Source organism: Hylobates moloch, unplaced genomic scaffold (genome assembly GCF_009828535.3).
Source record: "Hylobates moloch isolate HMO894 unplaced genomic scaffold, HMol_V3 SCAFFOLD_23, whole genome shotgun sequence".
Taxonomy (NCBI): domain Eukaryota; kingdom Metazoa; phylum Chordata; class Mammalia; order Primates; family Hylobatidae; genus Hylobates; species Hylobates moloch.
In genome coordinates this window covers 40,762,559-40,777,199 of record NW_026652298.1, presented here as the reverse complement: position 1 = coordinate 40,777,199, position 14,641 = coordinate 40,762,559, and the positions used below count along the sequence as shown (strand labels likewise).

General features: G+C 58.9%; 1 protein-coding gene across 4 annotated transcripts; it reads left to right on the top strand.

The window, feature by feature from the left end:
- The first annotated feature begins 194 nt into the window (after positions 1-194).
- On the top strand, positions 195-14,417 carry UBE2I (ubiquitin conjugating enzyme E2 I). 4 transcript variants are annotated; one of them, XM_032144947.2, is made up of 8 exons: positions 220-297; positions 2,362-2,617; positions 3,948-4,024; positions 4,211-4,294; positions 5,570-5,642; positions 10,022-10,131; positions 10,283-10,362; positions 13,794-14,417. In XM_032144947.2, the coding sequence occupies exons 3-8, from the start codon at positions 3,959-3,961 to the stop codon at positions 13,855-13,857; spliced, it is 477 nt and encodes a 158-aa protein (XP_032000838.1). In that variant the 5' UTR covers positions 220-297; positions 2,362-2,617; positions 3,948-3,958; the 3' UTR covers positions 13,858-14,417. The 4 variants fall into 4 exon arrangements, with proteins under 4 accessions (XP_058290024.1, XP_032000836.1, XP_058290025.1 ...); XM_032144945.2 differs by lacking the exon at positions 13,794-14,417 and having other exon boundaries at positions 208-297; positions 10,283-13,787; XM_058434042.1 differs by lacking the exons at positions 2,362-2,617; positions 13,794-14,417 and adding an exon at positions 3,020-3,092 and having other exon boundaries at positions 216-297; positions 10,283-13,787.
- The last annotated feature ends 224 nt before the right edge of the window (positions 14,418-14,641 follow it).

Below are 14,641 nucleotides of genomic sequence, written 5' to 3'. Positions count from 1 at the left end.
GGGGCTCCCCCACTTCGCCCCCGAGGTGCGCTTGGCGCGGGGCTGGGGCAGCCACCTGCAGCCGGGGCCCCGCGAGGCCGCGCCTTCCTTCTGCGCGGGGAGCGGCTTCCGGGGTCACGGTCGCCCCGCGGACTGAGAGGATGGGCCGCGGGGGGAGAGTGTTGGATTGCAACATCGCTGGCTCGCGGGGGTGGGGGCCGGCGAGCGGGCTTGTTTTCGGTGCCTTAAAACCAAAACAAGTCTAAGTTTTCTTGTGCCTCTGAAGATGCTCCGCTGGCGCTTGCTGGGGCCCTGAACGTGAGCGCCTCGCTGGAGGGGGAGTTTTATTCTGTTTTGGGTATCTCCTTTTATCGGTTGAATAGTAGTTGGTTCTGGTAGTTAACGTGCGTAGGAGGAATGTAAGGGAATGATTAGTTGGGCTTGTGATCGTGGCCTGTAGTCACGCTTGAATCGCGGAATGAAGTGGTTTCGTTTGTATAATTGGAAGTTACGCTTAGTTTCTCTGTTTGGAAAGTGCCTGTCTTTGGGGAGTTCGGTTTGTTTCTTTTTATAGGACCTACCTCAAATGTTTCTTGCTCTTCAAGAAACGTTGCCTTTGGGTAGAGAATCTATGCAACGGAAGACGGGACGGATCCTAAGTTTGCCCTGATTGCTCATTCAGAGAGGTCCCTTCCCTAGGCCACTGGGTGGTCGCTGGTGTGCGCTTGCGTGGTGTCTCAGGGTTTGGGATCTTGCTTCAGAAACATCCTCGGGGCCTGGGGCAGATCAGGTGCGGCCAGGTGAGCGTCTCCCGACTGCAGGTGCTTGGGTCTTGCAGAAGGGAATACCTCCCTAAGCCTGGGAGAGTTTGCATTTGGGTGCAGGAGGGCCTTTAAAGGCTTCTTGTGCCAGCCTGTCGTGGCGACCACCCGTTGTGGAGATGAGTGCGGTGGAGTTGTGGGAGGTGAGTGCTTTGCTCACCTTCAGCCAGGAAGTTGCTCTGAAGTCGGTGCTGTCAACCAGCAGAGCAAGGCGGTGATCCGAGAAGCTAAAGCTCAGCCGGTTGCGGGCGCCCAGCAGGAGGACAGAAGGCAGACTTTCGGGCCGCTCCTGGAGTGCCCGGCCCTGTCCCCGTTGCTGCAGTGCCTGGGCATTGCCCGGTTCTAATAGATGAGGGTTGGTTTTGTCTTTGCATCATAAAAGTTTCTTGCTCTGAAGCGTCTAGTAACTACTAGCCGTTCACTAAGTGCCTATCTGTGAATTTGGAAGGGCAGATTCGATTTTCAGCGGGATTTTGAATGCTTGGTCTGTGTTGTGATTACATTGTAACAGATTGGCCACTTTCTCCAGAAGGCCAGTAGGAGGGGGTGCAGGGCGAGGGGCCTGGCTTCTGTCTGGGACAGGGTGGATGTGCACTTGTGGCTCCTTGCCCTGACAGTGCAGTGCCTGTGAGACCACCCCGTGGTGCTGAGTACTTTGGGGCAGGGCACACAGCAGCAGCAGCCAGGCCTTGGCAGGAGGTCTTGCAGGACCACCCCTCACGACTTCTCACACCTGAGACAGCAATAGCTAGGTGCTGGGACGGGGGCCTCTAGGCGGCTCTGTCCAGTCCTCAGCAGGAGGGCTGTCTGTGGCAGGGTCCCAGGCCTGGCTGGCCTCTCTGCGGCCTGGCCTTGCCTGGCTGTGAGGATAGCGTTGCCCATGGTCCTTCAGTGTCTGGAGCACTGGCCTGGGGCTTCAGAGACCTGCCTGATTCCTGGCCTCGCTCAGAGCCCAGGCACCTGGGAGGTCGTGCCTCCTCGAAACGGCCACTCGCCAGGCTGCTTTGCACCGCACCGGGCACAGGCTGCAGCCACTCAGGGAGCCCACCCTGGAGCTGGGGAAGCGAGAGCTGTGAGTCCTCAAGTCGCAGCTGGGCTGCTCCAGGTGGAAGTGGAGGGTGGAGAAACGTGGAGTTTCAGAGCCCAGCCCAGCGCGGAGAGAGCCTTGAAACCGTGGTTGGCAGGCGCTCCACTCCGCTGTGGGCTCGAACCCTGCCTGCCCCCAGCTCAGCCCAGCTGTGCCCCCCCCCCCCCCCCCCGTCTCCCTGTCTGGCCCCTGGCTTCCCCCCAACCCCGGACCCCACTTAGAGGAGGGCATGGGGAAGGGCAAACGGTCCAGAGGGCAGGTGGCCTGTGGGCTCCTCTGCATCGCCGTGAGGAGGACGTGGGGAAGGACATCCTGGTGGGGCCCTGTCTGGGGCTGCCTCCAGCCCAGGCTGCCTGTCTTGGACTTAGTCGTGGACCTGGAGGCCAGTGCCCGGGTGGCCCCTGTCACCCTCTCGCTGTGACGCTAGCGCCTGCTGATTGGAGGACCCAGGTTCCTTTGCCTGCTTTTTCTTAGGCTGCCCTGAGGATCTGTGTTTGGTGAAAAGGAGCCAAATCCACCTGCAGGGCAGGCGGCTGTAGCAGCCTCAGAAGCCCGGTGCCCTGGCGACACTGGACCTGCCTGGGCTTCTTTGATCCCAACCCCACCCCCGATTTGTGCTTTGCTGACTCGGGAAGTCATCGTGCTGCCCAGAACCTGAGTGCGGGCCTCTCAGAGCTGCTTTCTCGTGCGTCTGCTGGGGACTGGGCCTTGTCTCCCTAACGAGTGCCAGGTGAGGCTGCGGCGGCTCCGACGCACGTGGAGCTGCTGACCTGGCCCCTTCCTGCAGCTGTGAGGTGTGTGAGGTTCGTGGGCCTCCACAGGTGCGGGCGCCATCCAGGTCACCAGGGCCCTTGTGGCTATTCTAGGACAGCCCAAGCCATAGTAGGGACGGCCCCCCACGGCTCAGTCCCCGAGCTTTGTAGAGGTGACCCTTGTTTGGTGTTGAGATATCAGACTTGGGGGTAGCTTCAGTGTTCCCATGGACTTTGAAAACCAGCACACACTTAGGTTTGAATTCTTGGGCAAGTTTTGTACCCTGAATGCTGTTTTTCGTGGGCAAAGGTGGCCACCAGTAGGGTGACAGTTGAGGGTGGCACTGAGGCTGCTGACCCTGTCTGCCTGGTATTCCCAGTGACAGTGCTGGCCGACAGGCTCCAGCAGAGAACCCAAAGGCGAAGGTGCCAAGCCCTCGAGGTCCCGTGCAGATGTGTGGAGCTGGAATCTGGCGTGTGCGCTGCTGCCTCTGATCAGGGACCTGGTCCCCTACCCCATGCTCCTGCCCTGCCCTGCAGGACCCGTCTGTCCCCTGAAGCCCCAGGGACATGGTAGTGGCTGCAAGGTCTGGGAAGGGTGGCCCCGTGGAGGGCTGCTCTCTCAGGCTGAGCCTCTGCCCTGTGGTACTTGTTCTGCTCTGTCTTTAACATGGTGAAACCCCATCTCTACTAAAAATACAAAAATTAGTTGGGCATGGTGGCGCACGCCTGTGGTCCCAGCTACTCAGGAGGCTGAGGCAGGACAATTACTTGAACTCGGGAGGTGAAGGTTGCAGTGAGCCGAGATCGCGCCACTGCACTCCAGCCTGAGCAACAGAATGAGACCCTGTCTCAAAAAAAAAAAAAGAAAAGAAAAGCAAATAACAGGTGTCCCCTGGCCCAGCCTGAGTCTCACTTCTGAGCGCCTGATACTAAGGCAGGGACCCAGCACCCCACATCCATCTGGAGCCCCAGTCCTGCCTAGTCCCCACCTGATGGTACGGTGAGGACCCTGCCACGTCAGCCACCGCAGGGTGGCAGCTACCGCCCAGCCGCAGCAGCCCAGCCTCTGAACATCTGTCTCCTCACCGTGGAGCAGAAGCCACAGCATGTGTCGCAGAGCGGGGCTGGGTGGGGGCCGTGGCCTCCCGGTGATCTGGCGCGCTCACCGGGCCGCCCCTGGTAGACCCCCGGGGTCAGACGGCGGCTAGCAAGAGGAGAGCGCCTGCTGCGGTCCGTGTGTGCGTGCTGGGGTGGCAGGAGCCTGCTCACCTCTCCTGACCCTGTGCTCTGCCTCCTGTGTTCCAGGGACTCTGAACATGTCGGGGATCGCCCTCAGCAGACTCGCCCAGGAGAGGAAAGCGTGGAGGAAGGATCATCCGTTTGTAAGGAGGGCTTCGTTTCTGTGCGCGGCGCCGCCCTCGGCTGAAACCACGCCCTCCCTGCTGGGAGGGAGCTGGTCCCGTGCCTGGGCCGGGCTGGTGGGACTCGCAGGCCCGTTCTTGGTGGTTTTGGTCAAACTAGATGCCGCCGCGCTGATGTGCTTTTGTGGTTGTTTTCTTTTCTCTCAGGGTTTCGTGGCTGTCCCAACAAAAAATCCCGATGGCACGATGAACCTCATGAACTGGGAATGCGCCATTCCAGGAAAGAAAGGGGTAAGGGGCGCTGCCGGCCTCCTGCCTGTCGGGGCTCAGCAGATGCGTGCGGCAGTGCCACGGGGAAACTCTGCTGAGATCCCTGCCATCCGTGACGACCACCCTCGTCACAGGCTGCGGTCAACAGGTCACATCCCCAGCTGTGGCCTGGCCCCCGCCCCGTGAGGACTTGAGCTCAGAAGGTGGTGCTGGCAAGGTTGGGGTGACAGCTGTGTCCCTACCGAGGACATTTCTGGTTGAGAAGGAAGCAGGCTGGGCCTGGCTGGGCACAGGGCTGAGCTGTGGCAGAGGGGAAGGGGCTCTGGTGTGTGTTGGGAGCAGGCCTGACGGGCGGGTAGCCTTTGTGTGCTGGAACCCGGGATTCTGCTGTGTCCTTCCAGGTGTGGCTCAGGCCGCAGGAGCTGGGTTTGCAGGAGAGCCAACCCGGCGTAAAACCGCCTACTGGAGAACCTCCTGGGGCACAGGGACTGGCGGCAGCCACCTAGGATGCCTGCTTGGGGCCCCCTGTGTGTCTGTGGCAAGCAGGGCGGCCCATGTGCTTGTCCTCTTTGCCCAGCTCACATGAAGCGCTTGGCCAGGGACTCCAGGCCAGCGTGCACATAAGGTTCATGCTCGTGGACTCTAAAGGAAGGAGAGATCTCTGAGGTGTTGGTCCTGCCCAAGGCCTTGTTCCCTCCCGCCCATGCCAGCCTCTGGGTTTCGCTCTGAAACTCAAAGCAGCTCCGGTCCCCCTGAGCTGAGTAGTCCCAGCAGGACTGAGCTTTGCCCGAGACATGATGTGGCTTGGATTTGTCACTTGTCTGAGGCTCTGCTGAGAACGTCCCTTGTCCTTCACGTTACGGCGAGGCAGGTGCGCGGCCCCAAGGAAGACGGGAGTGGTGTTGGGTTGTGGGGTGGCAAAGGCGCCTCATCCAGGCGGGACCTGGGGCAGGGGCTTGCAGAACACTCCGGGGCGAGGGCACGGGTGTACTCTTGGTGCTGCCGGCCCCAGTGTGCGGCACTCGTCGCCCCCAGCCCAGCTCCCGACCCCCGTCTCCTCCTCTCCTTTCCAGGAGGGCCTTTGCGCCTCACTCTCTGGGCGTGGCAGAGGTCCTCACAGCCCCCTTGGTGGAGCTAGTCCAGGCTTCAGGCTGGTTTGGGACCCGCCTCTGTCGGGCCTCTGGCCCCCGCTGTCCTGGCAGTCCTGGAGGTTGTGTCCTAGAAGCGAGCCCCTTCCTCCTGGGCCAGCCTGTGGCAGGCAAGCAGCCCATCTCACCACGGTTTATTTCCCCACAGACTCCGTGGGAAGGAGGCTTGTTTAAACTACGGATGCTTTTCAAAGATGATTATCCATCTTCGCCACCAAAATGTAAGTAGCTCACTGTTCAGTGTCCTGGAAGTCGGCCTGTTCCTGCGGGGATTGGAGTCCTCTCCAAAGAGGCCCCTGGCTGTGGCCGTGGCGCCCTGGTCCGGGCGATCCACGGAGCTGGGAGGAAGGGAGGTCACAGATTCGTAGGTCGGCTTTGATCCCTGATCCCTTCCTCAGGCTGCAGGTTCGAGTCTGTTTCCAGCTCCAGGGGTGGGCAGTGCACGTAATAGACTTAGTCTCTCATCCCAGCTAATTGGCTGGGAAGCTCCAGAGTCCTGTGGAGGGAGGGGCTGTGAGATCCAGGCTGGAGCTCCTGGGATAGGAGTGCCTGGACCCTCAGTGGTTGCTGGCGATGAAGACAGAGGATTTGGTGCCCACAGGACCCCAGTCCTCGATAGGATGGACGTGCAGAAGCACCACCACTCAGAGTCTCACCCTGAGGATCTATCTTGCTCCACCTTCCTACTGCTCTTCCTGTGGTCCCACAGTCTCTCCCTCCTGTGCTGTGTCTGCAGCCTGGGCAGGCATAGAGCAGGTGAACAGCAGAGAAGGCATGAGAAGAAAGGGCTGAGGCCAGGTTCGAAATCGAGCCTGCAGCTAAATTAATGATCTCAGTTCAGCAAAACTCAGGAAAGGGAGGAGAGGGCCGCCGCGTCCCTGCCGTCCCATAGCTGGCAATCGGCACCTAGAGAGTGCCTGGCCACGGTGAGGCGAGAGCTGTGTGTAAAAGCTTCCCCTGCGATTGTCACTCAAGACACACAAGTGTTTTCCACAGTGGCAGCGACCAGAGGAGCTTGAGGACTGCTGACGGCACCACCTGGCTGAGACTTGCTTCATTTTGGATTGTCTTTTGCTGTTTGATTTTTTTTTTTAAACCATGAGCAGGTATTACTTGAGATGACTTATTTTAATTAAGAAAAATATAAGAGTGAGATAAAGTAGCTGCTTTCATTGATTCTGTTCAACCGTTTATTGGAATTCCAAGCAAATGCAGCAAGACAAGAAAAAGAAGTCACAACGGAAGAGGTGGGGAGGAACGCCAGGACAACAGCTCAGTAAAACTGAGGTGCAAGGCTGGGCGCGGTGGCTCACGCCTGGAATCCCAGCACTTTCGGAGGCCGAGGTGGGAGGATCACCTGAGGTGAAGAGCAGCCTGCACAACATGGTGAAACCCTGTCTCTACTAGAAAAAAAAATACAGAAATTAGCAGGTGTGGTCGTGGGTGTCTGTAATCCCAGCTGCTTGGGAGGCTGGGGCAGGAGAAGCGCTTGAATCCAGGAGGCAGGTGCAGTGAGCCAAGATCACGCCATTGCACTCCAGCCTGGGCAGCAGAGCAAGACCCTGTCTCAAAAAAAAAAAAAAAAAAAAAAAAAAAATAGCACAGGACATGGTAAAGGAAACAAAACTAAATAATAAATATAAAAATGAAGTAGAGATTGAGGTACACAAATCTGCTTTTGTATCATTTCAATGAGCAAGGTTTTAAAACTGCCATTTATAGTAGCATGAAATACGTTGGAATAAATGCAACAAAAGATTAGTTCAGGACCTCTGTACTGAAAACTGTAGACTATTCCAAGGGAAACCAAGGCCGGCCTGGGCGGTAGCTGAGCTCTGCTCTGCGTGTGGAGGGGAAGACACGACGTACAGACAGCCCTTCTCTCCAGGCTCGTCTGCAGACTCCATGTGATCCCAGTCGGAGTCCAACACATCTTGTTGGAAACTGTCCCACGGACTCAGGAAATGCAGAAATGCGGAGGCCTTGGCTTCTCGGTAGGGGTGGCGAGCCCCAGGCTGAGGTGCCGTGGGTGCACAGCACACCCGCCCACCCCCTGCCAGACCTGCCACGGGACGCGGTGATGAAGACTGCGGGATTGCTGAGAAGAAGGCAGACCCGCGGACAGAGCGAGGAGTCCAGAGGCCACGCGTGTGGTGGTTTGGGCTGTGACACCCTGAGGGATATTCCAGCAGGAGAGACGAGCTCTGCCTGCCACCATAGAGAAGCAGCTTCCAGATGGACCGTGGTGCCCAAGCAGAACAGCACAGAGAGGAAGACCCAGGATGGTGTCCATGAGCCCTGGGCAGGCAGGGATCTCTTCACCAGGGATGCGCTGAAGTGCTGGCCAGGGGGAGATTGACGAGTTCACCGAGTTGAAATTAAGAATCTTTATCATAAAGACTGCAGTTGGCGCCAGGCAGGAGGGCACACTACAGTGTATGTACATACCTCAGCGCTCACCCTGAATCTACCAAGAGCTCCTGGGAATCAGTAAGAAGGCAGCCATGAGGTCCAGCGTGTCCCTCACCGGAAAGGCCTCCACCCAGCCAGCAAATGCGGCAGGGATGCCTGGCTTTGCCAAAGAGTGGAAGCCTCCCCAGTGGGATCTGCCGTACCGCACAGGGGAGCAGACGGAGCCTCAGCCACCGCTGGAGAGAGCGGATGTTCTGAACAAAACGTTTTCCCTGGACGCTGCCCGCCACACCAGTGGAAGCCGAGCTCGTGCTGTAGGACCTGGCTGTTCACTGCAGTCAGTCGAGATTCACAGACGCGCACGCGTGTGTCCAGCAGAGGCACAGATGGGTGCCGGTGTCACCCCCATTTGCCACAGCCCACACATCCTAGGATGACAGGTAGGGAAGAGCGAAGAGGCCACGTGATGCCTGGCGGACGGTGCAGACGGGAGGGCACCCCGTGTGTGTTCCTTCTGCGAAGCGCGGCAGCGGCCAAGCCTGGGGCCGTGAGGAAGCAGGAGGCAGCATCTACCTTGGGAGGGACAGGTGGGCCTGGCAGTGCTGGTGTCCAGCATCTGTGCCTTTCTGTGGGTAAGTTGTGATTGGCGGAAGAAACAAGATTGAGAAATCAGATTAAATTGAAATTAGGCAATTTTTGTGTTTGCCAAAAGATTCCCTTAGAAGAGCAAAAGTCGGGCCTGGCGCGATGGCTCTCACCTGTGATCCCAGCACCTTGGGAGGCCGAGGCCGGTGAATCACTTAAGGTCAGGAGTTTGAGGCCAGCCCGACCAACAATGGAGGAACCCCGGTTCTAATAAAATAGAAAAATCGGCCAAGCTTGATGGCGGGTGCCTGTCATCTCAGCTACTCTGGAGGCTAAGGTGAGGCGGGAGAATCGCTTGAGCCCCGGGAGGCGAAGGCTGCAGTGAGCCGAGATCCAGCTTGGGCAACACAGTGAAAGTCCACCTCAAAAAAGCAAAAAGTCAAGCCCCAAGCAGAAGAGCCCTGTAAGACGTGTCACTTGAGCTTCTCCGAAGCCGTCGGCAGGAAGCAGCCCGGGCTGAAAGGGGCGCTCAGCGGTCACCAGGAGGTGCAGCGTAGCACCACAGAGTGGCCGCCGTGCACCTCACCCAGTGGCTAGAATCCACCGGCGACTCAGCCTGCACGAGCAGCCTGGAACCAGCACGGCTTGAGGGCTGACGCCGTGACCCCACATTCCACAGCAGCGCACTCACGCCAGTGTTCGCACTCAGGGCTGCCACGGAGCTGCTGGTGTCGCCCACGAGCTCCTGCGGTGTGGGATGGTCTGCCGTGTGGGACGGTCGCAGCGTGGGACGGTCTGCGGTGGTGTCCTCGCGTTCCCCAGGGAGTGTGCCCTGTGCGTCTCCATGGTACCTGAAGTTCAGGAAGCTGCCCGCGGACGTTGGAGTTGGGATTCCGGGGCAGATGCAGTGGTCGGTAGGAGCAAGTGTTCTGGGAAGCTGTAGGTGTTCGTGGCGCGTTGGCTTTCTGATAATTCCTCCGGCTGCGCTAGACATGCCGCGCTGTGTGTCCTTCCGTAGCATTGAGAGAGAAGAGGGCGGATGCCCAGGTAAAAGATGGGAAACAGCCTAGAATTCAACTGTGATGGTCCCTGGTGGGGCTAATGGTGGCAAACTTTTCTGCTTTTTTATAAAGAAAGAACACAGGGTCCTAAAAGCCCGTGTGTCCTGGAAGCAGAGGGTCTGCGTCAGAACAGCTGACTCTGGAAGGGCCTTGCCTATGTCCTGGGACGTCTCCTGCAGCTCCTCCCGTCTCCCCTGAGTCTGGCCCAGCTGGGAAGGATGTGGGGGCCGCAGGTTCAGTGGCCACCCTGGGGCCTGTGTTCCCAGACTGCTTGGCTGTGCCGGGAGTTCTGTCCCGGGAGACACAGCTTCATCTCGGCTGCGGCCGTGTCCCCAAGGCTCTGTTCCCTGCGTGCAAAGGTGGATATGTCTTCCTTTTGTCTCCTCATGGCCACAATTTAATTTTTTTGAAAAGTTTTTGGCCAAATAACCTGGCTACCAACCTGGGGCCCCAATGTTGGGAGGAGGGTGACGTGGGGAAGGACGTGACTCTGGGACAGTGCTTGCCTCCAAAAAGTGCTTCCTTCCTTCCTCTTCCTCCAGGTAAATTCGAACCACCATTATTTCACCCAAATGTGTACCCTTCGGGGACGGTGTGTCTGTCCATCTTAGAGGAGGACAAGGACTGGAGGCCGGCCATCACAATCAAACAGGTATGGGGCCTCCGCCGGCAGGGGCAGGGCTGCCTCCGTCTCCCCTCCGGACCTGTGGGTCTGTGGTCATTCTCCATGGCTGAGGCCCGGTCTCACGGTGTCTCCCTTTCAGACTGCTCATACCCGTCTTGTGTTTTTGTCTCTGGCACAGATCCTATTAGGAATACAGGAACTTCTAAATGAACCAAATATCCAAGACCCAGCTCAAGCAGAGGCCTACACGATTTACTGGTTAGTAGCAGCCCTGGCCCCGCTGGTGGCACCTCCTCCCCATCCCAGCCAAGGCTGCTTGGCAGGAGGGGAGTGGAGCACACAGGCTCACCCTAGGGACCGCCAGGGTCCGTGCCTCCAGGGGGAAGGTCGGGGGGCATAAACCCTGTGGGCAGCAGGCACCGTTGCACATGGTCTGTGGTGGGCATGGATGGCGCCGGAGCCCTGTCCTAGAGAGGGAACAGGCCAGGTGACGGGGGCTGTCTTGGGCCACTGCCCCAGTGAGTTGTGGCCAGCTAGGAGGGGAAGGACCCTGGGCATGGGTGCCAGAGGAGGCCATGCTGAGAGGCCTGTCCACCAGCTCAGCCTCCCGTGGACCCCAGCCTCCTGCACCGCCCCTGCTGCTTGTCCCCATCCCCTCTACAACTTGATACCTCCTGTGGGGGGGCCCAGCCCAGCAGGGCTCAGCGATGTGATGCTGTCACACAGGCCCTGGGCTTCCCCTTGTCCCTGTGAGGTGCTGCTGTGGCTAGAAGGGTCCCGTGGGCCTGGGGTCACTGTCTGCACCAAGGAGGGTCTGGTGTGAGTTAGGATGCAGACGACAGCCAAACAGTGCTGGGGACAGCAGGGAGGACCCTGCCCTGAGCCGAGGCCACGCGCCTGCCTGTGCTGTTCCCTCTGCAGCTGCTCTGGGCAGGTCCGTAAGAAGGTGGGTTGGGGGCTCCGACCCCCACTGCTCCACCTGCAGCTTTGAGACACCCAGCCCCATCTCACCACGGGTCCCACACCTCTGAGGGGGTCTTGGGGGGCCCCAGTGGCCAGGGACCCAGAAGGCTCACCCTGCAGCCACCCGTCGCATCCCTGCCACCGTGGGCATCAGAGGCCCTCTCCCTCCAGGGTGCGTCTCCTGGTCAGGAGGGGGGAGGCTGAGGGGTCCCGGTTGCTCTAGGCCCAGCCCGCACAGGTCGTGAGGAAAAGCACCTGGTTTTGGCCGGGCGTGGTGGCTCACGCCTGTAATGCCAGCACTTTGGGAGTCCGAGGTGGGCAAATCATGCAGTCAGGAGTTCGAGACCAGCCTGGCCAACATGGTGAAACCCCGTCCCTACTAAAAATATAAAAAATTAGTTGGGCATAGTGGTGGGCCCCTGTAATCCCAGCTACTCGGGAGGCTGAGGCAGGAGAATCACTTGAACCAGGGAAGTGGAAGTTGCAGTGAGCTGAGATCCTGCCACTGCTCTCCAGCCTGGCAACAGCGGGATGCCATCTCAAAAAAAAAAAAAAAAAAAAAAGCACGTGGTTTTGGAGAGATGTGTTTCTCCCTGAATGCGGGCCCAGTCCGGGTGTCTGCAGGGTGCCCTCCCTGGTGGCTGAGGGTGGCACAGAGGCCCCAGGCAGGGAGCAAGTGTCACAGCAGCCACCCCAGGCTCAGCCTGGCTCCCCTGCGTGGTGGTGCACACCTGTAGTCCCAGCTATTTGGGAGGCTGAGGTGGGAGGACTGCTGGAGTCCAGGAGGTTGATGCCGCAGTGAGCCAGATTGCAGCACTGCAATCCAGCCTGGGTGACAAAGCGAGACCCTGTCTAGAAAAAAAAAAAAAAAGCACGCTGGGCGTGGTGGCTCATGCCTGTAATCCCAGCACTTTGGGAGGCCAAGGCGGGCAGATCATGAGGTCATGAGATCAAGACCATCCTGGCTAACATGGTGAAACTCCATCTCTAGTAAAAATACAAAAAATTAGGCGGGCATGGTGGCGGGCACCTGTAGTCCCAGCTTCTCGGGAGGCTGAGGCAGGAGAATGGCGTGAACCCGGAAGGCGGAGCTTACAGTGAGCCGAGATCGCGCCACCGCACTCCAACCTGGGCGACAGAGCGAGACTCTGTCTCAAAAAAGGAAAAAAAAAAAGGCAAATGTTTTCCTGCCTAGCCCTTAGATGGTCTGCCATCCCCGGCACGGTGTGGGCGTGAGCTCTGTCTGGCCTGCACCCCCTTTGCCGACCATCTCCAGAGCTGGGCTGTGGCTCCCATCTGCGGCAGTCCCCTCCCCCCCCGTGTGACTCCCCCCATGTCACTCCGCCCGTGTGTCCTGGGCTTGGTGTCTGCTGGGCTGCACTGTACACTTGCGTGCACGTAAACAAACGTTCTTTCTCCTACAAACATCCACTTGAAAAGCACCCTTTGTGAAGCATGTTTGCGGGTTTCGGATCCTTTTTCCTGGGTTTCCTGGAGGACTTGGACCGTGTTCCTGCCCTGGCAGGTGCCTTTTCTCAGGGCCCCTGCTTGGTCAAGGAAGAGCTGGGACCTGTGGCCACCGCCTCTGGTTCCTTCCACGCCCACCCAGCTGAGCTGCTCTGCCCTGGGGCTGGCTGGTGGCCCAAGGAGGGCGCTGGGGTCTGGGCTGCGGTGCAGGCCTTTGGCCTGGGTGGAGGTGGCACCTGCGCTGCTGCCATCCTGGGCTGTTGGGCCTTCACTCTGCACCGTGTAGAGTGAAGCTCAGTGTCTCAGACCAGGTCCAATCCTGGCGAGCCTGCCAGGACTGCTGCCCCAAGAGCCACTTCCATAAATGTCACGGTGTTCCCCCGTCCTCAAGGTCACGCTGCCCCCTGTGACCCATCAGCCCCTAGGTGCAGCCTCGGCCGCCCTCCCGCTCACCTGTTTTGCCCGGGCAGTGTGTGCCATGCCACTCTCCTGCGCAGCTGTTTGCAGGCTGAGCCTCACGCTGCCCAGCTCCAGACCTGTTCCCTGACGCCCGTGCACTGCCCAGCTCTGGCACAGCCCCTTCTGAACCAGGCCTGGCTTCCCACACCTTTGCCCCGGGGCTGAGAGCCTCATGGAAAAACCCTCCAGAAGTTTGTGCCTGTTTTTGGGAATTAACAAAAACAGTGGCAAGCAGTCAGTGTTTTCAGTTTATTAGCACTGTCCCCAGACCTACAGAAAAGAGAAGCTGCTGATTACTAGTTAGGACCAGACTTTTGGCACCGGCAATGATGTTGCAGGCCCCTGGCGTGGGCCCCCTGGGGCCTGAGCCCTCCTCGCAGCGCTGCGGGGCCCCTCTGTCCCCCTCGAACACCAGGGCCTGAGCCCTCCTCTCAGCGCTGCGGGGCCCCTCTGTTCCCCTCGAACACCAGGGCCTGAGCCCTCCTGGCAGCCCTGCGGGGCCCCTCTGTCCCCCTCGCACTCCACATCCACCCAGCATGGGTTCCTCTCCTCCCTGCCCTTCTGCCCCACCCTCAGACCACAGGTCAGTCCCAGCCACGTCAGAGCCAGCCTGGGCTCCCCACCACGCAGGCCTCCCTGCTTCTCCGGGCTTCCTGCTTCCGTTACTATGACAAGCTCCACACTGCCCTCGCCCAGGAGGTCCCGTCCTGCAGCCTGGTCTGCCGAGCCGGCTCCGGGGCGAGCGTGAGGGCCAGGCCGCTGAGCCCTCTAACGCGTCTCTTCTCTTTTGACCTCCTCAGCCAAAACAGAGTGGAGTACGAGAAAAGGGTCCGAGCACAAGCCAAGAAGTTTGCGCCCTCATAAGCAGCGACCTTGTGGCATCGTCAAAAGGAAGGGATTGGTTTGGCAAGAACTTGTTTACAACATTTTTGCAAATCTAAAGTTGCTCCGTACAATGACTAGTCACCTGGGGGGTTGGGCGGGCGCCATCTTCCATTGCCGCCGCGGGTGCGCGGTCTCGATTCGCTGGATTGCCCGTTTCCATACAGGGTCTCTTCCTTCGGTCTTTTGTATTTTTGATTGTTATGTAAAACTCGCTTTTATTTTAATATTGATGTCAGTATTTCAACTGCTGTAAAATGATAAACTTTTATACTTGGGTAAGTCCCCCAGGAGCGAGTTCCTCGCTCTGGGATGCAGGCATGCTTCTCACCGTGCAGAGCTGCACTTGGCCTCAGCTGGCTGTATGGAAATGCACCCTCCCTCCTGCCGCTCCTCTCTAGAACCTTCTAGAACCTGGGCTGTGCTGCTTTTGAGCCTCAGACCCCAGGTCAGCATCTCGGTTCTGCGCCACTTCCTTTGTGTTTATATGGCGTTTTGTCTGTGTTGCTGTTTAGAGTAAATAAACTGTTTATATAAAGGTTTTGGTTGCATTATTATTGAAAGCGTGAGGAGGCAGCCTCCCCGTGCCCGGCCCTCCGCACCCGCCTGCAGCCCCACTGTGGGCCAGGACCAGGCTCTCCCATCTGCTTCAGATGCTCCTAGGCTGCGTGGCTCTGTCTTGCCCTGGATCTTTGTAAACAGGGCTGTGTACACCAAGTGCTGCTGAGGTTTCTGTGCTCCCCGGATCTTCGGGCTGTAGAGCGCT